Raw genomic sequence first — 19,543 nt, 5'->3', positions numbered from 1 at the left:
AAGAACCCTGGTGAAGATGCCCCAGGCAACCTCATTTAAGGGATGGTGATTCTGGTCAGGTCTGTGAGGCTGGCCTCCTCTTGGCCACTCCTGACCCATTCTCTTCCCTCTCCCCTGTGCCCTCTTGGAAGGGAGCTGGCTTCTACTTCGAAGGTGGGTTTAAGCCATGGCTCAGGGGTTCCCTCCCCTCAGCTGTTTGAGAAAGCAGACCAAAGCTCCTAGATCTCTTAATTTTTCCTTGTTCCCACAAATAACACTCAGGAGACAGTGGATTGATCGGAGCAAAGATTCTTCTAAATTCTTGAAATTAACAACCACCACCACCACCACCCAAAAGAGAAAGATCCTTTAAATTTTTTTTTTCTGTTGTAGGGATAGGGTAGGGAAATATTTAGGGCATTGGCCATTTCTTAAAGGGTTTGGGGACTGGAACGGGAGCAGAACAGAACTGAGAACCTCAATAAATAGAGTACAGAGAAGGAGCCGGCTGGACACAGCCAGGCCTCCCTCTGTCTGGCCCCTGTTCCCAGACTTATGGCAAGTCAGACCCTGGGGCTGTTCTTCAAAAGATGGACTCCTAAGCCACGTTCCACCTTCACAGTGGAAAGCAAGTGTGCAAGTGCATGTGTGGTCCCAGGAACCTCCCCCCCCCCCCCCGGATGAGCTGAGCTATGGGATGGTGGTCAGTTCTGTCTGCAGCTCTTGTGAGTATAAACTAAAAAGAATTCTCTAATATATATTTGTGTATATATAAGGTTTTGTTATGCCTCTTTAAAGTTTATGACCAACTTGCATTGGTTAGTGGTGTGGTGGTGGTGTGTATGTATGTGTGTGTGTATGTGTGTGTGTGTGTGTGTGTGTGTGTATACACGCAAGCTGTTCTGTGAGTGCTGGAATCATTACCAAATAGGTTGCTATACAGGACAAGAGGTCAGTACAAGCCGCAGCCCCGGAGGTTGTTGGCAATGATGATGTCGGTGACAGCGTCGAATACCACCTGGATATTATTCGTGTCTGTGGCACAAGTCATGTGACAATAAATTTCTTTGTTGGGTGAGCGGTTTTTGTTTTCAAACTGTGTTTGGATGTAGGCAGCTGCATCTTCATAGGTATTGGAGCCTGTAAGAAGACACAGAAGAACAAGGGGCAAGGCCCTGGTGAGTGCTGGGGGTGTCAGCCATGAAGACAGGAAGAAGTTGCGAGAGACAGGAAGTGGAGAGAGACAGGAAGTACAGCATCTTCCTCCCCTCAGGGCAGGGCGAGGGGGGAGGGGGGAACCATTTTGAGGCCAGCTCCTGGGTTCTGCCCTTCCCAGGTCTGCTTCACTCCTTCCCATCAGATCTACACGCTGACCCCCAAAGGATGATGGCCACCTACAATCCCTTTTGATTTCTCGGTTGGCAGAGCTAAGGTGAAGCAAGCCCGTGTTCTACAACCAAACCACTGCTTCTACCACCAAAAAGTGAAGTCAGAGGCAAGAGCTGCCCTGCAGTGTGGTGACAGGGACATGGGGGGGGGGGTCTCAGCATGGTGGGCTCCACAGGGATTTGCTGTCCTTAGTGGTTTCCTCTGAGAAGTCACTTGGGACTGGGAATGTCTCTAAGCAGTTCCAGCTCTTGCCCGGGTCACCAGGATGTGAGAACATTGACTTCAAGGTGAGGTAAACCAGCTGAGCCCCCACACAGGCCCTAACAAGTGCTTAGCTTTTCCTTGATCCACATATATGGATGATGTTTCAATTAGCCACACCCCTACCCCTGTGGCTCCGCCCCAGAGGCACCTTTCAGTTAACTTTCATGGCACACGGGCCACTACAAAAGCCTGGAGGAGCCCAGGATGCAGAAGACATCCTGTTTCCTTAGTGTTCCTAGGACCTGCCCTGGAGGGAAATAATACATTGTAGGGGCGAGGGATGAGGAGATCACCATCAGGGGAGATTCGCCCCTGCCGCTCTGCCCTGAAGGCAAGGATGGTGTGTGACAGGGATCACAGCTTGTCACCAGTGAGACTTCCTTTCCAGAAGGCATCTTGAGCCCTGGACTCCAGGTTGGTGATAAATCACACAGCATGTGGGGTAGGGATATCCGTGGGATGGGGTCACGCCATCTCCCTTCACCACCACAGAAGATGCTAAGAGCAGAAGCACACAGAGTACTGAGCTGCGGCAAAGCTGCCAAAGACAAGAGCAGTGGAAGGGGCCCTTGTCAAGGAGCTCCCAGGCCGCAGAGAGCCAGGCCAGAGGCCCGGATGGCAGTAGGAAGTTCATACACCATCAGATGGAGGGGGTCACATCCCTGTGTTCTCATCTGCTGAGTCTGGTGTCCCCACACAGACTCACTCCACACTGGCCCACCCCATCACTGACAGCCACCTCCAGCTCCCACCCCCTCCAGCTTGGATCTTCAGGCTGCGCCACATGGGGTCACTCACAAGCATGGATGGCCATGCATCATTGTTGATCATGCCTGAACTCAACACTGGGTCCTTGGAAGAGCCTGGAGAACACGAGTGTTTCCCAAATTCAGACGCTTTGGCTGGGATGGTACTGGGGGCATCCAGCACTCACTCCACAGCAGTGAGACCAACTACTCAAGTCAGCTGGGACACGGGATGAGTCTTAAGGTGGTGCTAGCCTGACAGGGCTTGCTGGGGTGCCCAGCTGGGTCCTATCTTGTCCACAGTTTTCCCAAAGCCTGGGGATAGGGAGGTCTTTGCTGACACGCAGCTGCGGAGAGGGTGGGCTGTGGCCTGGCTCTGTCTTTCAAAGCCTGTCTTGCGTCTTCATACTCTCTCCATCCCGTACAGTGCCCCTCTTTGGCCAATCCCTCCTCCCTTGGTTTCCATCCTCTGAATGCTCATGAGAGTGATAGTCACCCCCATAGTACAAGCACCAGTCTCTCCCATCCCCCTCTGGCCACCCTGCTCAGGGTAGTGTCATGATCTGCTATATCCGCCCCTCCCCCGGGAAAAACAAGGCCCAAGCAATCGAGTGACTTGCAGCTGGTCTGGCTCTAGAGGCTGCTTGGACAGCAGCATGGAGACCAGCGAGGATGCAGGCTGAGCTCAGAATAAGCAGACTGGCTCTTCTTCACATCTCTGTGAAGAAAGGGAGAGCCTGGCATCCCTCCAGGATGGAGTTTGGGAGCCCTGGGACAGAGCTTGGGGACAGATGTGACCCTGAGTCCTGAGCCTTGTCCCACAGACTAACTCAAAGGCTGTGTGGATTTCAATCTGTGTCATCATGTGGCGGAGAGCAGAATACCAGCCCTGGCTGGCCTCTCAGATGACTGGGCCCCAGAGAATCCTTAGGAACTGTCCAGTCCTCAGAGGGACAGTCTGGGCTCCATACTGCCTCCGGACTTCAGAGCAGCCCAGAGTCCATCTGTCAGTTACCTATATCTCTCCTGTTACCTCCCTCCCCCCCAGAACAATCTGGGGGGAAAAAAGCCCGAGCCAAAGTAGAAGGGAGGAGGCAGGACAGAGCAAGCTGCAGTGGTTGAAATGCCTCAGGGAGGGCGAGCAGAGGAGGAAGGTGGGGGAGCCGGCTCTGTGGGCTGGTGTGGGAGGCACAGCAGGGCTGGACTTCTACAAAAGGGTGCAACGTGCTCAGAGTCAGCCTGCAGGAGCCCATTCACAGGCCGCAGGGCCACAGGCTCCAGCTCATGAGACAGTGCAGTGTGGCCCCGTAGCTGTCCAGGCCAAGTGTGAGCAGCGGCCACAGATGAGATTTGGGGAGGCCTTCTGCTAGATCCTGAGACCTCTTCTTGAGGGTAACTAGGATGAAAGGGGGCTGGGACACCTCCGGTCCTGTCCTGATCCTGATCCCTGTCATGCCAGTCTGGAGCCACCAGTCACAATGCAAACAGCTCTGGAGGGGCCACTTCCCGCTAAACTTGGGGCCATGTCCTGAGAAAGGTTAAACCTGTCACCTCTCAGTGGTTTATCTGTGTCCTTGTCTAATACCTGTGTAGGCCCCTGCTCACCAGCAAGCCTGAGTGAGGTTGGCCCACCTCCAGCTCCTGCCTTTCAAAGAGCAGCCATGACACTCACCTGGGTATTCAGGAAAGCAGATGGTCAGAGGTGACTTCTTGATCTTCTCACCAAAGAGGTCTTTCTTGTTGAGGAAGAGAATGATGGAGGTATCGATGAAAAACTTGTTGTTACAGATGGAGTCGAAGAGCATGAGGGACTCGTGCATGCGGTTCTGCAGCCCCGGTGTAGTGGGAGAGCAAGGCAGACAGAGAGGGGGAGACACAGAGACAGGGAAAGAGAAGAGGAGAGTTAGGTGTGAAAGAAGAACTGAACTACTCAGGACCCAAGAGTCCCAGACCCCAGGCTCCTCCAAGAGGCTGACAGACAGAATCTACAACCAGAATTGTAGTAGGGTGATCACATTCCAACCGGCAGGGCATTTCAGCATCAGAGCAGTCACCATCTTGGGCCAATGGGACAACTGGCCAGAATTCACCCAAGAGAGGTGGCTGAGGACAGAGGAATCTAGGACTTTCCCATTGCTGAATCCCCAGTCATTAGAGGATCTTACACAGTGTGTGTGTGTGTGTGTGTGTGTGTGTGTGTGTGTGTGTGTGTGTGTGTGTGTGTGTGTGTGTGTGTGTGTGTGTGTGTGTGTGTGTGTGTGTGTGAGAGAGAGAGAGAGAGAGAGAGAGAGAGAGAGAGAGAGAGAGAGAGAGAGAGAGAGAGAGAGAGAGAATGTATGCACACATGCACATGGGGTCTTGAACAGGGGATCTAGGCCTTTGACTCTTCATGTCTGGGTTTTCCCCCCTGGGTCAGTATTAGAGAAAGCGGTTGTTCTCTGGGAGTAAGGGAGGATCTGGGGCTTCTCTTGGAATGAGGATAAGCTACCCCAGATCCTGCTGGCATCCTTGGGGGCTGCCATTTAGGAGAGAGACTCTCTCTAGGTCGGCCTATGGAAGTGCTGTTATGAGGGCTTCTCTATCAGCCGAGTCCAAGCCAGCCACGTCCAAACCTGTGAGGGATTTTAAACAAGAGGTTCACGCAGACGTCAAGAGCCACTGTGGACACGTTTATTCAGATGAATGTGACAGGCATCTCAAATAAAGCTGAGGCCTGGGACAGCCTTTTGCCCTGAGCAAAAAGGACAGATTACTTAGGAAGCCAGGCACATTCACCTGGGTAATCTGATTCTTGCAGCACAGAAGAGCCTGCTTTTCTGCAGATGAACCATCATTGCACAGGGAAGTAGAGGATGGGACAGCCTCTTAGTACCCCTGACCTAGCCCTGGAGCCTCAAATGTGACTCCAGATGCTTAAAGCCCAAGCTCCCAGGTAAAACACACTAGAGTCTACCTGTAATAAGACTAACATGAGTAACCCAAAGGGAAGAGGTGTGTGTGGGTGTCAGTAGACACAATCTACTGAGAGATGAGCTTTCTCATGGGGGAGCAGCAGCCAGAGCTGGGGACAGGGCTAGCCCAGTGGTCATGGCAGGAGGGTGAGGAAGATGATCCAGTGAGCACTGCTGGCCACCAAGACCCACACTATGCCAGCAAACACTCCATAGGCCAGCCCCATCACCCCAAAGCGACACAGGTAGGAGCCTAAAAGCAAACTAGGGATGTAGCTCAGAAGCATGTGTGGAGCTCTGAGTTTCATTCCCAGCAAATAAGAGGAGAAAGGAGAGGAGGAAGAGGTGGGAAAGGAAGAGGAAGAAGAGAAAGAAGAGGAGAAAAAGAGGAGGAAAGTGAAGGAGAAGCACTAGCATCCCAAACCAAAACTAGTACCAGCAGAGGCTTGCGTGGCTCCAGGCCAGATGCAGAATTCAGGCAACAAGTTTCCCAGCAACACAAGAAGTCTTGTCTCTCAAGGGTACAGCACACCTTCTATGGTGAGCCCCCTTCTTCAGTGGCCCCTTCCACACCTGCCATTATTGCAGGCATCTGCCAGCCCCTCTTCCCAGGGTAGCCCAAGTTCTCAGTTCTCTCGGGATATCACCTTGGGAGCAAGCATACTTTCGTCCCTGACTACAGTAAAAGGTAACATCCTCTTCACTGCTCTGCTAGCCTCAGTAAATGCCATTCTCATTTCCTCCCAGACGTGTCCCTGTCATTCCCATGATCCCTTCCAAGTGGGATCCACTCACCTGAGCCATCTCCATGGAACCTGCACAGGACAGGCAAATGCAGTGTCTCCAGGAGCTAACTGGACCTGCGTGCAAGGCCTGTGAACATTCGGGCTGAGTGGTGAGGCTCTGAGCCTCCAAGAAGCCAAGGGGAAAGATCTGAAAGCCCTCAGCTAAGGCAGGTTACCCGAAGTGTGTTGATCTGCAAATGGGGGATACAATTGGGTGTTGGATACTCTTCGGACCAAAAGGGAATCACAGAGGGGAGATATTGGGAACCATCTGGCATGTAGGCTGGGCTGAAGGGCTCTTCCTCAAGATGCCCTGAGCTCAATTCGGAGGAGACCTTCAGGCCAGCTCACAGAGGCTCCTAGGACCTCAGCTGCTGAGGCTCAGCCCACCATAGCTTCCTGCCTACGAAGCAGAGTTGTAAGGCACAAGCAATAATCCACCCATACAGGGAAAAGCACTTGTAGACAAGGCATCTGCTGGGCTGTAGTGACCAGGCCAGGCTCCTGCCCTCTGAGAACTTACTTACAGTCAGCGACAACACACATACATGGTCCTGGGACAGGACGGGACAGGAATTTGGGAGGCAGAAGACATGTCTACTCACACTCAGCTTTGGGAGGACAGGGTGTGGGGTGAGGGAAGTAAGGACGGAACTTCTGGGGTAGAATCGCCGGCGCCAAGACCTTTCCATGCCCCAGCCTGGTTGCCATCCTTCCAGAGCACATTACCAGGAAGCCAAGAGCACAGTGTGTCCCTGCACACTTCACACCATATTATAGCCGAATCGGAGACGACGCCATTTGAGTAGAGACAGATGGCCAGCAGATACCTGTCCCTGCCCACAGCTCCCTTCCTGTGGCGCCACCAGGAGCCTTTTCCAGGGCCATCTCTCCTGAGTCCTCTACCTGCCCAAGCCGTGGCGTGGCCCAGTCCAGCAGGAAAGCTGGGCCAGCACAGCCATGGTGCTTTGTGGCACCCTGGTGCCACACATGCTAGAACTCGACGATGCCAGGACTGTGAAGCAGCCCAGCCAGGCCAGGGCCCTGAGGAGGGCTGGGAAGCCAGACACTAGGAATCCTGACCCCTGCCCCTGTCCCTGCCAGGACCCGTCCCACAGACTGGGGCTGGGTAGGACATGTGTTGTGTGGGTGCACTTGGCACTGACATAACACATCACACGCTAGAAAGAGCTGGCACTTTTTATTAAATGGTAGGTGACTAATAAATACATTACGGCAGCCAATAAATTATTACAATAACTAGCAATTTATTAAACCAACGAGTCACTCTTCTTACAAAATTACAGTTAATAAGGGGTGGGGGCGGCGGGTCAGGAGGTGGGACCAGTGCCCCTAGAAAGGCTCTGCTAAGGAGGGTGTGGGGAGACTGGTCTTCTTCTGGGATAGGACAGAGCACATGGGCTGCAGGGGACTGGGCTTGGGGAAAAGGAGGTGCAGACCGGATGGACAGGGCAGAGGCCAGGAGTGAGGGTCCACTGCGCAAGCTGCAGGGCGGATGGGGCAGTGAAGGAAGGCGGGGGCTGGTGGTGGTGGAGGCTGCGGGAGCAGCGCCGGGGAGATGCTGGGCAGGGCTCAGGTTTACACTGGTGGTCTTTGTGCACTGGGCCTGGGGAGCCTCTCTCTGATGGGAGCTTAGGACTTTGGACTGGAGGCCATGCTTCCTGCTTTTGGCTCAACCTGCCTCATTTTCTGTTTGGTCAGGGAACATCATCTGTCTAGGGTGGACTGGTCTGGGCAAGGTGGGTTCAGTATTCTTCCCACTGAAGGATGTGGGCCTAGCAGCCCTACTAAGACCCCATTCCTTTGTCCCATTCCCAAGGCTGCTGGCCCCCTACTTTGAAACCTGAGAACCTGTCATCTGGCACAAAGTAAGAAAATGATGGAGGTGAATAAGCAAGAAGTTTATTTAGCTGAGGGGGAGCTGTCTAGGGGGTGCTCGCCTTTGACACATAGACTGAATCGCTGGCGGCCATGGCACCTCAGGTCTTTAGATGCTTGGAGGCACAGGAGGCTCAGGACTCAGAAGATGCCCCCGGAAGAGGCTCAGTGTCCCCGGCTTTTCAGGGGGGTAGGATCTGGAAGGAAGGGTTTGAGCTCCTTCAGTCACTCTCTGGGTGTGATATGGAGTAGGAAGAGGGAGGCGTCAGGCAGGGTCAGGCAGGGGTGAGGGAGAATGTCTAGAGCCTGAGGTGGGTTGATGGCAGCAGCAGGTGGGTTCATTTCCCACTGCAAGACCTCTCCGCAGATGGGAAGGCTGGGGACACTGTGATGCCCAGTGCAGTCCATGCAGGCCAGGGTGCCCCAGGTTCCCACCAGTGGGGGGTGTGTAGCTGGGCTGGGGGCAGGGAACTGACAGGCAGAGGTGATGGGGTGCAGGAGAAGGCCAGGCTGGGCAGACTGCACATAGAGCCCTTCCTCCGAACCCTTAGTTCACCAGTCAGGCCAGACAACCTCGGGGACCACTGTGAGGCCTCGGCAGGAAGGCACTGGCGACAGAAGTGAAGCCACATGTCCTAGAAACCACGTCTCCCTGGCCCACTAAATTAGCAACTATTCAGAGTGGATGGCATGGCCCCTTTGGGGACCCACCCTGGTCCGGCCACTCACCACACTTCCCCTCACCCATAGTCACGACGGGGCCAAAATTATTGTAGAGCTGCTGGTGACACCCAGAACCCCCTTTCCTCGAGACTCACATCAGACAGCCTCGGCAGACTGAGAACGGTGTACAATATCCAACAGGCCAGAGCACTGGAGAGGAGAGAGCATGGGGGAGATGGGAGGGTGGGAAGGTGCAAAGCCCCTAGTCCCCACCCCAGCTGTACAGATGGGAAAGGCCTGGGGCTCTGGCTGCTCTGCTGCCTGTGAGCATTGGAGGAATGGGGATGGGGCGCCCTGGGGTGACAGGGACAGTGATTTCTGCCTCTTGGGCGATGGCATTAGAGATAAGATGGCCAACACCCACCCCTTGCCAAGTGACTTAGAATCTGGCCATCGTCTGGGGCAGGGTTGGGGACACAAGTGGCCACACTGCAGAGTGGTAACTGTGGGAGATAAATGCCACATCTTTGATGTTAACTGGCCTTAGCTGCCCACAGCAGGACATTCAGGCTGTTGGCTCCGAAGACCTGTCCTCTGCCACATCCCAGCACCTGGTACATGGTAAGAAAATGATGGAGGCGAATAAACCAGAAGTGGACTTGGGCTAACAGGGCAGTAGCCAAGGCAGCCAGAGCAGGGGCCAAGCCCACAGGCACCAGGGAAGGTTCCCCGTGGAAATTTGGCACTAGGGAGGGTCCCTGGGTCTTCCAGCACCACCAGAGCTCTGCACCTGTTAGAACCAAGGGAGAGCTGTTGGCATAGGAATCTTCCTGTGACTGCGCAGGCCAGGGGCTGCGCAGGGGAGCCCAGGGGCCTCGCCTGGGACTGACCCAGGAGAACACAGGGCTTGAGGAGGCAGCTCTCCCTTCCCGTAGCGCATCTGCATTCCTAGACACAGCCTGCCACAGGATCTACAGGCCATCGTGGGCTGTTTGCTGTGGCACCAGCCAATCAGAGGCACCTGGGAGTGTGAGGGAGCCCAAGGCCAGCCAGGTCCAGGGGCACCAAATGCCAATCCACCCTTTTCTGCTTAGACCTCTTCAGTAAAGTCCCGACCAGGGCTGGCAGTGCCATCCCCAGCAGGACAGTGTAGCCAGGCCTCACAGCTCACACCCAGGGCACTGGCCCCTCTACCGGCCCTCCTCTGCCCTGGTGGCTGGGAGGACCCCAAGGACTTTTTGATTGAGACCAAAGAGAAATGGGTTACAGGTGGAGGGCCTGCTCCACACCTCCCCTGGGCCTCCATGTACAAGCACCCCAGTCCCCAAACCTCTACCTCCCCCAGCTGGCTTGAGCTGGGCTTGCAGGGTATCTTGAAGAAAAGCACACCCACTATCCCCTCTTGCCCGGAGCAGCAGAGCTGGGATTAGTGTGGCACGTGGAATGGACCTGCAGAATTGGGGTGCTCCAGCACAGGCAACGGGACCACTGCCACCCTTGGCTCCCTCCCACCCCAACTTCTGTGCGTGTGGCCTTGAGTCTCCCACCATCCACCTGGATGTCAGCCAGTCTCAAGAACATTTCCAGGCCTAGCGGGAGTCAAGGCTGGGATTTCTAAGGACACCAATGGACAAATGCGATGACTAGAGAAAGGAGGCGCAGACCACGGTAAGGAGGGAGGTCCTTGCCAAGGCCTGAACCTTCTCACCCCACAAAGCTGGCCTGGTTTGGTCCTGGCTGATGGCGACGGAACTGCTCTTGGTTAGAGAAACCCCAGGCAAGGCTGAGGGATGGCTTCTACTGCTCCACCCTGCCAGCACCCCAAGTGACAGAAGGAGACCCCAGGACTTTGAGTACCAGTCAAGTCAAGGAGAGCAGAACACGTCCATTCTGTGCCAGACGGCGGCTGTGTTGCCTCCCACCCCCCAGCACTCCCACCCCAAATACAGCACTTAGAGGCGTGACACTGGGTGGTGTGGGGTGGTCTCCTGCCTTGTGTGTGGTGTTCAGCACCCTGCTGCCCGGCTTGTTACCACAGCCTGCTATTGGAGGCGGAGAGGTAGGGGTGCATGAAAGATGCTCCCCCACCCCCAGGGCCAGCTCTAGGTTCTTCTTCCACAGTGCACAGAGTGGTTTGAGAGGTGGCAGAGCTCTGGTTCCAGGGCAGGAGTGGGTGGCGGGCTGGGCAGGGTATGGGCAACTGGGTCGGGGGCTGGAGCTCAGTAGAGTCCACAGCCCCGCAGGTTTTTGGCGATGATGACGTCCGTCACGGCGTCAAAGACAAACTCGATGTTGTTGGTGTCCGTGGCACAGGTGACGTGAGTATAGATCTCCTTGTGGGCTGACTTGTTCTTGCTCTCATACTGTGCCTGGATGTAAGCCACAGCTTCTGTGAAGGCACTGGGGCCTGCAGGAGGAAACAGGAGAGGTGAGGTGAGACAGCCATGGGGCCACTTGGCACAGACAGCTCTGGGCCTGGCTGGTGTGTCTATCGGGTCAGGCAGAGGCCTGCAGCAGATGCCAAGAGCCTCTCAGGACAACTATGAAGGAACAGGAGGATGTGGGGTGGGGAAGGGAGCCTGGTGGCTCAGCTCCATCAGCAACAGACAACAAATCCATTGCAGAGATCATGAAGAACGATCAAGAAAGGGATGGTCTGTACTACAGGTAAGCACTTATGTTTTCCTCCTACTGGGGTGCCTATCGAGTCCCGATATGAGCATTACAACTTACCATGTGTCCCGTACAGAGGACCAGCATGCCCCTCTCATGCATGCATGCCTTTCTCAGTGAACCTACAGAGTCGGCCAGGATGCCACTTTTCTGGCCATTGCTGGGCAAAGTGGATGGTGTGTGGTCTGTTTGGTGTCTGTGAGCTGCCCTGGCCTCCTCTCCCCTTCTTGAACCTCCTGCAGGTGCTCGCTCTTAGGAGGATTAAGAACTCCTTGCTGTCTTCCTCAGCGGGTCCCACATCCATCTGAACCCTCAAGTGCGCTCAGGAAAGAGAAGTCTAGGCCAGACTGCAACCCTTCACTGGAGAGGCAAGCAGGATCTGAGCCACCCCACTCAACTGGGTGGTATAATCTGGGTGAGGGACCCCAGACAACACAGGCTCAGGCTTTCAGGCCACAGGCCCAGCTCCAGGGTCTCTTAGACCACAGCTCTGTGCTAAACCTGCACTGGTTATCAGGTAACTCAGATTCCCTTAGTTAGGGGCCCCCTGCTGCCTTGCCCCAGCTCCAAACTGGCTTCTTCCTGCCCAGGATCAGCTAAGTCTCTTGCAGCACTCACAGCTGGCTTCTTGTCCCTGGTACCCTCCATAGGTGGGCACGCCCCTGATGCTTGCAAAGCTCCAAGAGGCCATGTGAGTCTTTGTCACCATCAGGATGCCATCGGTAAAAGCAAACTGTTGGTGAGTGCCAAGCACTGCTGTGCTTTGTGCTGTGTGTGCTCATTAGCTCCATTCATCCTCAGCACAGCTCTGGAAGGGAGGGAGGACACCACACATCCCCACACGGACAGGGAGACAGAGGCTCAGTGAGGTCACATGACCAGGCTGCAACATGGTGTTTTGGCTGTCTGATTCCAAGCCAAGGAGTGATGAGGGGCTTGGATTCTCCAGATCCCACATACAAAGGGCAAGCCAGGATTTCAGCCTGAGTTTCCTGCAACACTTTACCACAGTGCACTCCAGAGCGGGTATGTGGGGCTGGGTCCTCTGTGGTAAGTACTGCTCTCCTGGCCATCGCTGTGGCTGGAAGGCGCTATCTCTGTGCAGGCCAGGGTGGGGAGGGGTAGCTTTACCTGTGTACTCAGGAAAGCAGATGGTTAGTGGGGACTTTTTGATCTTCTCTTCAAATATGTCCTTCTTGTTGAGGAACAGGATGATGGACGTGTCTGTGAACCACTTGTTGTTGCAGATGCTGTCGAAAAGCTTCAGGGATTCATGCATACGGTTCTGTAACAGAGCAGAGAGATGGGTGAGGGCTGGCAGTGCCAGGCCCTGACCCACCGCGGGCACCACATAGCAGGACAAGCAGAGGGAAGGTTCACCAACGTGCTGAATGCACCACCAGGAAGGAGACGGGAGGACAAACAGGGTGTGTCCCTGCTTCATTCGCACGCAGGCAGGGTGGGCAGAGCAGGGGTGGGTGGGGGTTGCTGCCCCCTTCCAGAGGGAGCTGGCCCAAGTGGGGCAGTGAGGTCACTGGACAGGCTCCAACTCCTGGAGAGGACATGCACCATGCATGTAAGGCAGGGCCGCAACCACCATTGAACAGGACTACACGGAACCGCAGGTCATGCAGACGTCTCTACCAGGGGCTCATTTGCTTTCGCCAGCGAGGTTGGAAGGGTGTGCACATTCAGTTGGGGAACATTAACCGAGGACTGAGAGATCCTCGAATTAATCCAGAGTTGGAAGCAGATACCAGGGGACAGCGTCTCGGGGGGTGATGTTGCTGTGGTCTTAGTTGGTTGGATGACTTGGTTGGCTGGCTAGGCCATGACTGTGCAGGAGAGGCTCTGGGAGAACTGGGGTGGGGCTGATTTCTCAGAAGAGGGAATAAAAAGACCCCAAGAAGAAACCGAAAAACAGATTTAAAGTGAGAGGAAGGTAAAAACCCAGCAGGGAACATGAGATAAAAAGTGGGGAAAAAAACCCAAAACCCAACCCTGAAAAGTCAGTTCAACCAGTGTTGGAAGCCGGGCAGTCCAGGCCAGCCTTCTGCAGCCCCTAAGCAGACTCATGGAAGCCAAGGCTGTCCTGGGACTGTGTGGTTGGAGCAGAAGGCTGGGGAGGCTGGTGTGGGAAGCGGGGATATGAACCTCAGCCGAGTGGCACGGCTAGTGAGGAGTGCGGGCAACGGGGCTGGGGGTGGGGTGGGGGGGCATTCACAGCAAAGTCACCCAGTGGAGCCCTGAGAACCTGCTGCTTTCAACTCTTAGTGATGGTTTTGATTGGAGGAAGGAGCTTCATACCTGCTGGGCTTGGAGGGTGTCTCAGAATCTGCTCATGGTTTTGGCCTTGGTTTGGCAAGATAAGGCCCTGCAGGCGGTGGTGGTAGTGGTGGTGAAGTTGTGGCAGCCTGTGGCCCGGCTGGGTGGTGCTGAGAGCAGGTACGAGGACAGGATGAGCCCTCAGGGTCCCCGGGAGCGGTGGGCAGGGTGGCCAGTCTGGTAGGAGGTAGCCACTAGCCCCAGGGGCCTACCTCCAGGAACTGCCCCCAGACACCTTTGTCTCAGGCAGCCCCAACTCTCATCCTAGGCCAGAGAGGGAAGCACAGGGCTGACCAGAGAGGAAGCTTAGGCCCAAGGACTTGGTGGACTGGTGCTTTACATCCTGCTTCCAGAGCATCCACACGCTACAACCTCTAGCCAGAGTGGCTTCACCCAGTGGCGACTTCCACATCCCACCACTCTATGCTCATAAGGCCGGTATCTACCATCATTACCATGCAAGCAGATGCCCGAGAAGTACAGGTGATTGCCCATGATCACATAGCTTGCAGGAGCGGCGCCAAACCTGGACGATATCCATCTGCTCCCGAACTGCCCAACTCTGCACACATGTGAGTCAAACACAGCGACGCACGCTTGGTTCTACAGCAATAGTGCTGATTTACTGCTGCTGTCAGACTGCAAAGGCAATCCCTGTTCCCCGGAGGGCTGCTCCTCCGCCTTGGGTGGTAGAGATGGCCAGCCTTGGGCATGGAAGGACCTCAGGCAGAGTCTGTTTAACCTGTTCCTGATCTTGGCTCACATGGTTTACCATACACAAGGTCCTCTGCAACCATCTTTGTGGAGAAAGTAGAGAAAATGAGGAAGGAGCAGGAAGGGAAGGGACAGTGTGAGAGGAGCAATAAAGGGAGGAGGAAGAGGACACTGGAGGGAAATGCTCCAGGAGCTGAGTCCTGCACTGCAGCTGGGCCCCTGAGGACCTCATGGGGAGGCTGGCCTAGTTCCATCCTCCAGTGCCATCCCAGGAGACCTGATGCCATGGAACTCGTGTCTGCCAGACCCATCTGATACCTCTCTGCATCGATGCAGTGCTCCAGAGGCTAGAGAAATCACAGCCTATGGTAGATGGGCCAAGTCTTAGATCTGAACTAGCTGCAGGCCCAGCAAGGATGTGTCTAAGGGAGCAACCATACATTAATAGGAAAGGCCCTCTGCCCTCCAGCCTCCAGCTCCTTTGAAACCCAGGATGGCCTGATATCGCACACCCAGTGTGGCCAGGAGAAGGGATGAGTCAAGCCAAGCTAAGACCATGGAGGTGGCCAAGAAGACAGTGAACAATGGCTCTCCTCTCCAGTAGCACAGGGGCAGCTCATGTGCCCATGTGCCATGGGCAGTTGCTCTGAAGGTACACTGCCTGGAGGCTGTCCTAGGCTTTGGCTGGTCACAGAATCTAAGGCTGGCTCAGGCCTGGTCTGTCCCTGTCCTACATTCTAGGTCAGGACTAAGCTGTGTTGCTTTAATATTACCACCCCACAGAGGCCACTGAGAATGACAACAGCTGAAACCCAGCCCAGGGCAAGCAGAGTATGACACGGGTCCAGATCACTCACTCAGTCGCCAAAAGCCCCATCACTCTGCCTAGGCGCCTTGGGATGGCGGCTCCTCCCCACACAGCTCTGCTCATGGCAGCCAACTCCCAAACCTGATCCCATTTCCACAGCAACTCTGTAGGCCTCGGGGGACAAGGGCTGATGAGGAAATGGGACCCAGAGGGAAGATCTGGCCTTGCTTGGGGCCTGCATGACCCAGACAGCAACCCCCTCCTAAGACCCTCAGTACCAACCCGAAAGGCTCAAGAGTACAAGGCCTGAGTGTGATCTAGATAGGTGGGGTCAGGTGCCAGGGTGTGAGTTCGCAGCCAGAAGCCCACTCCAGTGGAAGCTCCTCTCTGGCCTGTGGGGCTGCAGTCTGATGGGAACAGTTCCAGGGATCACCTGGCTCAGAGTGATCACCAGTGACAACACAACCTCCAGGCGGGCACTGCTGGGCCAGAAACTGTTCCAAGTACCACATGCAGATAGATTATCTCCTTCCATTGCCAGCGGTCCTAGATAAGGCAGGCACTATTATGTTCCCTGCTTTTACAGGTGACAGTAACTGAGGTGGAAAGAGTGTTGCCAGAATTCTTCAGCAAAACAACCAGCAGTGGGGCCAAGACCAGGCCCAGGAGAAGGTGGCACCCTCTGAAGGTAAACATCCCCCTCCCAAGAGCCAGCAGTTCTCAGAGGCCAGCTAGAGATCCCAGGCTGAGTGCAACCCAAGGATGGAGGTAGGAGCCTGGCCCGGAGATGGAGCCCAAAGCCACACCTGCCATTTACCAGCACCTCATCCCCGCTGTCCTTCCCGGCTTGCTGGACCCCCAGGTCTCTTCACAGCACCCCCTGCAGGTGCCCTAGGAGGTGAAGACGGATAAAATATACATACTCTTGCTTGATATTTTGAGGATTTGCTTGGGGCCTGACAACCCAGGCGACTCCACTGTCAAGAGGCACATACTAACCTGAGACCTCAGTTCTGCCAAGCTGTTTTGTTTGCAGTTTGCCTATGGGCTCTGTGCCAAGAGGCCTGCTTTCCCTCTGCTGCACCGTCCTCACAGGGGCTTTGCCCTGGCAGCATGGATGACTGCCCTCCACACAAATCAGCCACTGTCACTGGCTGGATCCCAGACCACTGGGAGCAACCAAGGCCCAAGCACTCCCAGGGCCAGCCTGTTCTGTGGCCAGCTTTCATGTCACCTTAGGCGGGGTAGCCAGTTCGTTGTGTGGTCCCCTGGCCTGTGGGTCCAGTGCCACTTACCGTGGTTTCATCTTCATGGAGCACCTGGTCATAGCCGCTGAGCGCGACACAGAAGATGATGGCCGTGACGTCCTCAAAGCAGTGGATCCACTTCTTACGTTCAGATCGCTGGCCCCCCACGTCGAACAGCCTGCAGGGGAGACAGAGAGGCTGATGGCGGTGAGGGTCCAGGCAGGCAGAAGTATGCTTTAGAGTCAAGGTGCAAGTGTGCTTTGAAGGATAGGGCATACCAGGTGCAAGCCCACAGCCATGATCCTGTTCCCAGGGGTTCCCCGGCCCCAGGTGCTGATGGGCTGCCTGCTGGACCATTGCTGTCCCTGGAACTGAGGAGCCTGACTCAGCCACATGGAGTGACTTGAAGACTTGCCATTGCATCCCAGTCACCCCCCCCCCCCCCCCGCAAGTAATGCCGCTGCAAGGTCCTCCTCTTGAAGTAATATTTATGTTTTCACCTATTTGAGCATGTATTGTGGGAAAACTCCAAACCAGACTGGAAGGGATATAGGCAGGAACTTGTTATGTGGATTGGAAATGTGAGGCACCAAGGTTGTGAAGATGTACCCGGGCTTCTGGCACAAGTCCAGATATGGTAGAGTTGGGGTCTGACCCAGGCCTGCCTTCAGACAGAGCTGGACTCCCTTCTCTGCTTCATACTAGCCTTGCCCAGTAGATCAGTGCTGGGTCTCTCCTCTGACTGCAGCCCCAGGGACTGGAGGACCGGGAGGAGATGATAAGCAGGCAGGACACAGGCCCGGGAGGAATGAGGTCAATCTTGCCCCTAATCCTGGGAGTGAAGAGCTCTGCGGTCTCCTGGCCATGGGAGGCTTATTAGCACATAGCTGCAGAGTGGGCGGGGGCTCTGTGTGGACAGGACTCCTGACCCTCTACACAGAAGACAATGATCACAGGTAGAGAACAGATTAGGCATGGCGAAAGGAAACAGGGCTGGGCCTCGTCCTACCACAGCCTCCTACAGATCCACCTGACATCTGAAGTACAGGCAGTCTCTGTGCGTGTGACTACGGTATGAGGTCCTCATCCTACACCCAGTGGGTGGCAAGAGAGATGGAGGAAACCAGAGAGCCAGGGAGGCACCCGGAGACTCGTCGTTTCCTCTTGTACAGACAGGCTGGGGAAGCACACTATGGCTCCCACAATGCTGCATGGAGGTTGCCTGCTGGGCCCAGGAACCTAGATAGAGGGTCTCAGCCCCTTGGTCTGGACAGAGGAGCAGGTGGGGGGCAGGTCCTTAGTCTTGTCTACTGGCCTGAGGTCCTTGCCTGCCCATACCCTCCAGGTGTTTTCCAGCTTAGTTAGCTGGAAGTCCAGGTATTGAGGGCTCCCAGGCTTACTCCAGGGGGAGGACACCATCCTCCAGAAGACCTGGCCTTATAGCTTAGGCCTCTGTCCAGGTGCCAGAGTTCCTGGATCCTGGCTATGTTCTATGCCTCAGGAAAATTCATTCCTCTAAGGTCTCAGTTTCCGTGTGTGTGTGTGTGTGTGTGTGTGTGTGTGTGTGTGTGTGTGTGTGTGTGTGTGTGTGTGTGTGTGTGTGTGTGTGTGTGTGTGTGTGTGTGTGTGTGTGTGTGTGTGTGTGTGTGTGTGTGTGTGTGTGTGTGTGTGTTACAGGTCTCACTTGCCTTACCTACCTTGCTCCTACCTGGTGGCCTTTGAGGGATCACTACCTCCAGGATACCTCATGCTTCCCCTCTTGAACTTGGCAGAGAATAAGTGCAATTTACTGGTCTCCCTGGGCCTCACCTGAAGTGGAGGTTCTTGAATGTGAAGTGCGTTTCTACGATGCCGGTGGTTTTGACCCTGGTTCGGAGGATGTCCTGCTCGGTGGGCTGGTAGTCGGCAGCCCCAATCCGATCCAGGCTGTCCAGGTAGCTGGGGACAGCAACATACAAGGCACCATGGACCATGCACCCGGCACCGCTCCAGGCTCATTGTGCCCCTCAAAGGTGATTGTGGGGCCAGTCATTAGGTGTGGGGGAAACCGAGGAAGAAGGACTCTATGATCCTGGTCTCAAAGTCTCCCAGAACCTTGAATTCAGATTCACAGGGGCTGTGCATGCAGCTGCAGGTATGCTCAGGCTTGTAAAGGACTACTCTGCTTAGAATACCATATTCCCATTAAAAAATAATAGTCACTGGAGGCATGATTCAGCGATAGGGTGCCTTCCTAGCAAACACAAAGCCCTGAGTTCAAACCCCAGTGCTGCCATAAATAGACAGATAGATAGGTAATTGTTGATAGGTAGATTTCTATTCCATCCTTAATTTCCCTGTACCGAGTGTGTGGTTTTATAGCCCAGGTGGGAGCCAGGATAGCTGTGTGGCCAGCAGTGGCGAGGCCAGGGGCACCTGTGGTAGGAGCTGGTAGCTAGCGAGGCTAGGGCAAGACTGGTGGGTGGCAATCTCAGACAGAACACAGGCCCTTAAGGCTGAGTCTTTGTAAGGACTGGGCTTTTGTTCAAGGTGAGATGGGAATCTCAGAACGGTTCTGGGGTGGTTTTAGAGTGACTGCTGTGCTGCTGTCACGAGTGGGAGGCTGTCACCATCATGCAGGTGCAGCTCAGGAGGGTGCAGGATGTCTGGCAAGGAGCCACTTCTGCCGGAGGCTCCAGTGTGGGAGGTGGACATGTGAGGAAGAGTCTGGTGCCTCAGAGAGGCCAGGGCACAGTGGCAGGAGGGGAGAGTGAGGTCGAGCCCTCTCACAGGAGGGTAGGAACCACAGGTTTGACTTGCATGGCACTCACATTTTGGTTGGAGGAGTGTTTAGATGCCCAGACACTGAGCAGGCAGAAGCTGGCAGGGAGGGTACCCTGGCCATATCCATTGGGGAGCAACTGGTGCGTAAGGAATCTAAAACCAGCAAGGAACTGAGAAGATGGTCCTGCACAGCATCAGGCTTGGGCAGGAAGAGGTTCCAGGTCAGAGCCTGGGTCTCCAGGAGAGGAAGGCTGGACTAAGGGGTCCCAGGGGTGGTCAGGAGAAAGCTGAGGGCAGAGTCAAGAGAAAAATGCTGCGAGAGGAGGCTGGGGACCGT

The 19,543-nt window shown here is 55.2% G+C and overlaps 1 protein-coding gene across 2 annotated transcripts in view; it reads right to left on the bottom strand.

Annotated features, from left to right (window-relative positions):
- Positions 1–19,543, bottom strand: part of Gnao1 (G protein subunit alpha o1) — a 159,603-nt gene that overhangs the window by 1,466 nt on the left and 138,594 nt on the right. The window contains exons 5-8 of one of the 2 annotated variants that reach the window (XM_069992330.1): positions 18,253–18,381; positions 16,492–16,621; positions 4,051–4,204; positions 904–1,119 (exon numbers count right to left, since the gene is read on the bottom strand). In XM_069992330.1, the coding sequence (XP_069848431.1) occupies positions 932–1,119; positions 4,051–4,204; positions 16,492–16,621; positions 18,253–18,381 (601 nt within the window). In that variant the 3' untranslated portion in view covers positions 904–931. Of the gene's footprint in view, positions 1–903; positions 1,120–4,050; positions 4,205–4,255; positions 11,084–12,480; positions 12,635–16,491; positions 16,622–18,252; positions 18,382–19,543 lie in introns of those variants that run through there. The other variant, XM_069992331.1, reaches the window with a different exon arrangement.

This window comes from Dipodomys merriami, unplaced genomic scaffold (assembly GCF_024711535.1).
Source record: "Dipodomys merriami isolate MVZ:Mamm:240054 unplaced genomic scaffold, mDipMer1.0.p SCAF_41, whole genome shotgun sequence".
Lineage (NCBI taxonomy): Eukaryota > Metazoa > Chordata > Mammalia > Rodentia > Heteromyidae > Dipodomys > Dipodomys merriami.
Note: the sequence above shows the minus strand (reverse complement) of the source record. Positions and strands in the feature narration are given on the sequence as shown.